The 7206-nt window shown below is 38.9% G+C and overlaps 1 protein-coding gene across 1 annotated transcript; it reads left to right on the top strand.

Moving 5' to 3' along the window:
• Positions 1–269: 269 nt before the first annotated feature.
• LOC137741181 (beta-galactosidase 1) lies at positions 270–6749 on the top strand. The gene is made up of 19 exons (XM_068480988.1): positions 270–782; positions 989–1084; positions 1189–1301; positions 1403–1469; positions 1579–1671; positions 1817–1960; positions 2458–2546; positions 2674–2779; positions 2867–2954; positions 3552–3670; positions 3755–3919; positions 4114–4292; positions 4402–4511; positions 4781–4890; positions 5005–5115; positions 5196–5306; positions 5431–5636; positions 5725–6061; positions 6161–6749. Exons 1-19 carry the CDS (start codon positions 606–608, stop codon positions 6269–6271), a joined length of 2532 nt encoding a protein of 843 aa, XP_068337089.1. The 5' UTR covers positions 270–605; the 3' UTR covers positions 6272–6749.
• The last annotated feature ends 457 nt before the right edge of the window (positions 6750–7206 follow it).

Below are 7206 nucleotides of genomic sequence, written 5' to 3'. Positions count from 1 at the left end.
CTCCGATGTATTAGTTACCCTGAACATATCAAACATCCCTAATTTCTTGCAAATTAAGAAAGAATACTCAAATCATGCATGAGATAAGAAAGTTCCAGAGTTAGGGAATAGTTGGATAATAAAGTTTCGAGTTAGGGAATAGTGAGAGTGAGGGTAAAATTGTGGGGACCAAAGGCGTTCAAGTGGGACCCACTATCACTTTCCCAGCCTCTATACTCCATTGTTTAAAACCAGCTACAAAGCACTTCATTTGTGCACTCCCAAAGAAAACCCCATTATTTCACAGTTTCACACTGAATGCTGCTTACACCAGTCTGAAATCCCAGCTCTATAAACCCTTGATTTTTATTTTCTCTCCCATTCTTTTCCCTAGAAAGAAAATAAAGAGAAATCTCACACAACAGGAAAAAAGAAGACAAACCCAGCTGGGTTTTCTTTGTCTCTCTCTGACTCACCCAAACAAGCATATAATAAAGTGAGCAGAGATACAGAGAAAGAATATTTACACCAAAAAGGCCATTGCTTTGGGTGGTGGTGGTGGAGAGCTCAAGGCTTGAAAAAAAAATTAAAAATAAAGCTTAAAATTTTCCAAAATTTATGTTTTTATGGGTTTTTTGAGGCTTGTAATGTGGAATGTGGCTGTGCTGCTGCTCGTGTTGCTGGGTTCATGGGTTGGTTCTGTGAGAGCTTCTGTTTCATATGATTCCAAGGCCATTGTGATTAATGGACAGAGAAAGATCCTCATTTCTGGATCTATTCACTACCCAAGAAGTTCCCCTGAGGTATTTTTCACCAAATGTGTTTGCTGGCTAGCTCCAAGTTTCCGTCTTTTCATTTTCTTTCTGTTCTAAATTGCTTTTCTCCATCTGGGCAACTCTGTTTTTTCATCCTTGTTAAATTTAAATTTTTTTTTGTTTTTTTTTTTCTTTGCTGTATTTTAAGTGTTGGGTTTATTTTATTTTATTTTGTTTTTTTTGGGTTTTTGCAGATGTGGCCAGATCTTATTCAGAAAGCAAAGGAAGGAGGTCTGGATGTGGTTCAGACTTATGTTTTCTGGAATGGGCATGAACCTTCACCTGGCAAAGTAAATTGATAGTGGCACCCTTCTGCTTTTGAATGCTTTATTCAGAAAGCAAATTACACATTACAATTTTTCCTTAATTTTTTTAATTTTTAATTATTTCGCAGTATTATTTTGAAGACAACTATGATTTGGTCAAGTTTATCAAGCTGGTTCAGCAGGCAGGCCTATATGTTCATCTCAGGATTGGTCCTTATGTTTGTGCTGAATGGAACTTTGGGTAATAATAATTATGTAATTTCTAAAAATAGCAAGATGCCTATTCTCAGTCCAGCTTAATGTTCTGAGATTCTAAGCAGAATTTATTGCTTCATTTTCCAGGGGGTTTCCTGTTTGGCTGAAGTACATTCCTGGTATCCAATTCAGAACAGATAATGGTCCCTTCAAGGTTTGGCATTGCAATTCCGTCTCTTTTTTTTTTTTTTTTTTTTTTTCATTAAATATATTTGATTTTTTTTTCACTGATTTAATTTGTTTTCTCAATTACCATTTTGAAGAATCAAATGCAAAGATTCACAACCAAGATTGTAAATATGATGAAAGCAGAAAGGTTGTTCCAGACTCAAGGTGGTCCTATAATTATGTCCCAGGTAGCCAAATTACACCATTATTGTATTGAATCCAATCTGCTACCTTTTTTTTTTCCTAGAAATTTTTTTGCTCAAGTTTTCTCAGTTTTGTCATACAATTTGATGAATGGAGATTGTAAACTGAGAAGTAACTTTTGTGTGACAGATTGAAAATGAGTATGGACCGATGGAGTATGAACTCGGTGCACCCGGTAAACAGTACACTGACTGGGCAGCTCAGATGGCTTTGGGGCTCGGCACGGGTGTCCCCTGGGTGATGTGCAAACAAGATGATGCCCCTGATCCTATTGTAAGAGTTCCTTGTCATGTTCTGGAGTATATTTGTGGATGGTTATCATGTTATGTTCCCTTTTTCTTTGTGGGGTTTGCTACTAAATAGTGTCTTGACTCCAAGTTGGTCATGGTTTACATGAATAATGATTCCTCATTGCACATGGCTAAGCTGTGCTTTCTTTCACTTTTTCTCTCTCTCTCTCTCTGTGGCCTTTTTTGTAATGATTGAACGGTGGCCATGCCTTATGTTTAATTGTACTGATGGCCTTTTCATCTTGGGTTGGTGCCACTGGTGCTCTAGCTAAAATTACCGAAAGTCTTTTTTCATCTTGGAGTTCCTGGAAATGTGTTTGATCTGTAGCCTGATTTGCAAATCGATATTTTTGTTGAACGTTTCTGCTATTAAGTATATGTTTTGTCATTTGTCTTAGTGTGACTTGTTATCCCTTGTTTTTTTTTTTTTTTTTATATTGTCAGTTTCTTCTTTCACTAATAATTATTTTACCTCTACAGATTAATGCCTGCAATGGCTTCTACTGTGACTACTTCTCTCCAAACAAGGCATATAAACCAAAGATGTGGACTGAAGCCTGGACTGGCTGGTAAGTTTTCGTGCTTGTCTCCTGTAATAGAACCAATTCCAGATTCTGTACCACCTAAACTAGGCTTATATATAGTAAACTGCCCGTGGATATCTTCTGATTATACTTGCCCTATTTTATTCTGCAGGTATACTGAGTTTGGAGGTGCAGTTCCTTACCGACCGGCTGAGGATTTAGCTTTCTCAGTTGCGAGGTTTATTCAGAAGGGTGGATCATTCATTAATTATTATATGGTAAGGTTATTTTCTAGAGGGTTTCTAATGAAACTGCATTTCTGAAAAGGTTAAAAAAATGTAATTTTGCATGTCTTATGATTCCAGTACCACGGAGGAACAAATTTTGGCCGAACTGCTGGAGGTCCTTTCATTGCTACTAGTTATGATTATGATGCTCCTCTTGATGAATACGGTATGTGCAAAGGATTTGAGTTCTAGAAGTTGTTAAACATTTTGACTTTTCGCAGTCTGATATAGACCTTAAGTAGGCAATATTTATTGTTTTCCTTCATTTCTTCTATAGTAAGAAAAGGCCGGAATTCAAACTTTAAATTCTTGGTTCTCTGTGGTAGACCGTAGACGTATCATATTGTCACCAAGCACCCTTTGTTGCGTCAGCCAAGTGCGTGCTTGTGTCACTTTCACCATACGACATGAGCTAAGATTTTGCATTTCAGTATAGTAATGATAGTGTCCTACCACATCTGATAACAAGAGATTTATTCACCAAAAAGTGACTGCAAGCAGCGTAGATTCTCTCATTGAAATTCTATCATTAAGTTCCCGCTTTCTCCCTGTATAAAGGCTGTGACTGCCGCATAAAGTTTCTTGGGCCCTTTCTCTGAGAAATGATGAATCTCAGGACGTCTAAACTAACCTTCATTTCTCTGGTAGCTACTAGCTTCTGCTGTCCCTAAAGTAGTCGCAAGTTTTAAAACGGCTTAAATAAATTTGTAAAGTTCCATATTTTTGCTTGAATATGAAAAGTACTGCCTCTTTCTTTATGCAGGTCTATTGAGGCAACCTAAATGGGGCCATCTGAAAGATCTGCACAGAGCAATAAAACTGTGTGAACCAGCTCTAGTTTCTGCGGATCCCACTGTACAATCACTTGGCAGATTTCAAGAGGTTAACTACTTAAGAATCTCACTTATTTTGGTTTTCTTCATATTGTTTTGGATGGTAACTAACATGTTACCTGTAATCATACAGGCTCATGTTTTCAAATCAAATTCTGGAGCTTGTTCTGCATTTCTTGCAAATTACAACCCAAGATCATTTGCGAAAGTGGCATTTGGAAATATGCATTACAACCTACCTCCTTGGTCTATTAGCATTCTTCCTGACTGCAAGAACACTGTTTATAACACCGCAAGAGTGAGTATATGAATGTTACCTTGCTGAAACACTTCTAGCAAGAGTCAATTATAACAGATATTCACGATTTAGATGTTTGCAGTTTGGCTCTTCATATATTCCTTCATTTAAAGAAATATAAGATATCTGCTCTAGATTTCCCCCTCGTGGAGTTCAGACAATAAAACTTATGTTTCAACAATATCTGTGTACAGGTTGGTGCGCAGAGTGCACTAATGAAGATGCCTCGTGTTCCTCTTCATGGAGGATTCTCTTGGCAGTCGTACCCTGATGAGGCTGCCTCTTACAGTGACACTACATTTACCACAGCCGGGTTGTTGGAGCAGATAAATACCACTAGAGATTCCTCTGATTATCTGTGGTACATAACAGAGTGAGTAACATATACCCATTCAGTCTTTTTTTCATGAATATTTTGTCTGAAGGAAAAACATCTGACAGATTTATTATGAAATATCAATCTTACTCTCTTCCCTTTCCAGTGTTAATATCGATCCCAATGAGGAATTTTTGAGAAGCGGAAAGTATCCTGAACTCACTGTCTTATCAGCTGGCCATGCTTTGCGTGTTTTCATCAACGGTCAACTTGCAGGTAAGCAGCATGTTTCTGGTCAAGCAAATTCAACAAAGTGGTCCATTTCCATAATTACTAGCAGTAAACTGCTTGGACTTTGTTAAGTGAAACACTGAAATATAATCTATGTGTTACAACACAGTTTGAAGTATTAGTTTAAATTATAAATTCTACGTTTCACCCTTGAATGTACCATAGTCGATGTTTATATTTTTTGGAAAGGGCTAATTGATCATTTTGTTATTGATTCCGCCCATAACCTTTTATTGTTGATTTCTTTTCCTCAGGAACTTCTTACGGAAGTCTAGAATTCCCTAAACTAACATTTAGTCAAGGTGTGAATTTGATAGCTGGTATCAACCAGATTGCACTTCTAAGCATTGCTGTTGGCCTCCCGGTTTGTTCTCTCTCTCACACACACACACACCCCCACACACACACGTGCGCACACGTACGCACTCGCACACATAGCCGAAGCATTTTGACTGAGTTTGCTGTTATGTGCGTGCAGAATGTTGGTCCACATTTTGAGACTTGGAATGCTGGTGTTCTTGGCCCGGTCATATTAAATGGTCTGAATGAGGGAAGGAGGGATTTGTCATGGCAGAAATGGTCTTACAAGGTATGCTTTTGCTTTTGACCTTGCCTTCTCTTTGTGCACTGACATGTGAAATATTCATTGAACGGTATATCCTCAATCAGGTTGGGCTTAAAGGAGAAGCCCTGAGTCTTCATTCGCTCAGTGGGAGTTCCTCAGTCGAGTGGATTCAGGGGTCATATGTCACAAGAAAGCAGCCTCTGACATGGTTCAAAGTGAGTAGATCAAACTTCAACTAAACCTTATTAATTTGTTAGTTTCCTGAGGTGACAATATATAAAACTTCTGCCCGAGCTTGTGTCAAAACATTACTTATATGTGTCCCTGTCACGATTCTAGACAACCTTCAATGAACCAGCTGGAAATTCACCATTGGCTCTAGATATGATCAGCATGGGCAAAGGTCAAGTATGGATAAACGGCAGAAGTATTGGCCGCTACTGGCCTGCATATACAGCATCTGGTAATTGTGGCGCCTGTAACTATGCTGGGACATACAATGAGAAAAAATGCTTGAGTAACTGTGGACAGGCTTCCCAGAGATGGTATGTCAAATCAAATAAACTTGATTTCAAGCTCCAGTCATGCTTACGTACAGGTAACTTACAAACTGGTAACTGTTAATAATTTCAGGTATCATGTTCCTCGGTCGTGGTTAAACCCAACAGGCAATTTGTTGGTTGTATTAGAAGAGTGGGGAGGAGATCCGAATGGGATATTTTTGGTGAGAAGGGAAGTAGATAGCATATGTGCTGATATTTATGAGTGGCAACCAAATCTTATGAGTTATCAAATGCAAGCCTCAGGCAAGGTGAAGAAACCGGTAAGGCCTAAAGCCCATTTGTCATGTGGCCCTGGACAGAAAATATCATCAATAAAGTTTGCTAGTTTTGGAACGCCGGAAGGCGCTTGTGGAAGCTTCCGTGAGGGAGCCTGTCATGCCCACAACTCGTATGACGCTTTTCAAAGGGTATTTCACTATCTTGCACAACTAATACCTAGCATTTTCACTCTTTCCTCCCCCTTTCGTATCTTGCTTACATGTTAAAGAAGGACTTCACTCTTGCAGAGTTGTATCGGACAGAACTCATGCTCGGTAACTGTAGAACCTGAGAATTTTGGAGGCGATCCATGTCCAAGTGTAATGAAGAAACTCTCCGTGGAGGCCATTTGCAGCTAATGATTCTCAATCTCTCAAGTAAACCGATGAAGGTCCGATATTGATTTATTTACACACCAATTAAGCAATTTCAGTTACTTATATCTGGCTAAGTTAAAAAAGGTCAGTGCAACCCCATTCGGTCAATTCATTTTTCGGCTTTTCCAAGGTGAAGTTGTAGAAACATACAACACACCACTTGGTTGAAAGCCTATACAGTTTGTGATTGATTGTGGAGAAGCTGTAAGTATACACTATCCTCCGTTTTGATCTGTACCCTGCGTGCTACGAGAAACGTGGAATCAACGAGGGGATCGGAAGCACATCGAGATGATGCTAATCGAGTCCGTGTGCAAATGTAGTTAGCAGTATGGAAGCATCCGGTTTCCGAGTAATTTAAATATTTCAATTGTTATGTAACTTGGGAAGCAATTATTTCATTGCTTTGTCGTTGTAAGAAAGTTCCCACTGGTAATAATATGTAGTACTTATTTCATCATTAAGCCTGTCTCAGATAAATGGTATCATGATCAAATCTCGACAGCAGCGTTGTTTCTCTGCAAAGTTTACTAACTGTTTTTAAGAGAGTGCACGGCGGGCATATAAATGAATGACACGATGACACAAATTTATACGTGAATTTATACGTAGATCACCCATTCAGGCAAAAACCAACTTGATCAATGATTTAGATATGCCTGATTCAGACAAAAACCTGTCCCCACGATTTGATTTACCGTCTCGGGGAAACCTCCCCACAGTTGCTTAAATATTCCTTCACGTCAAATGTCCCAGCATAGTAACACTCGCTACAACTTCCGGTTGAGGCCGATACTCCTGCCATTTATCCATACTTAACACTTATGCTGCTTACCTGCAAGTTGCCATTGATGAAAACGTGCAAAGCGGTACCAGCTGACAAGAATGCAAGCGCTTGATACTTCCCGCTTTTGAAA

Source organism: Pyrus communis, chromosome 7, assembly GCF_963583255.1.
Source record: "Pyrus communis chromosome 7, drPyrComm1.1, whole genome shotgun sequence".
Lineage (NCBI taxonomy): Eukaryota > Viridiplantae > Streptophyta > Magnoliopsida > Rosales > Rosaceae > Pyrus > Pyrus communis.
The sequence above is the reverse complement of the archived record's forward strand: the minus strand, read 5'-3'. Positions and strand labels throughout refer to the sequence as shown.

Excerpts from the sequence above, each read along its gene's own strand:
- LOC137741181 (XM_068480988.1), top strand. The coding sequence starts at position 606 with ATGGGTTTTTTGAGGCTTGTAATGTGGAATGTGGCTGTGCTGCTGCTC. Across the intron at positions 1,961-2,457 it reads ATGATGCCCCTGATCCTATT|ATTAATGCCTGCAATGGCTT; the intron begins GTAAGAGTTCCT and ends TTACCTCTACAG. Across the intron at positions 2,547-2,673 it reads ACTGAAGCCTGGACTGGCTG|GTATACTGAGTTTGGAGGTG; the intron begins GTAAGTTTTCGT and ends TTTATTCTGCAG.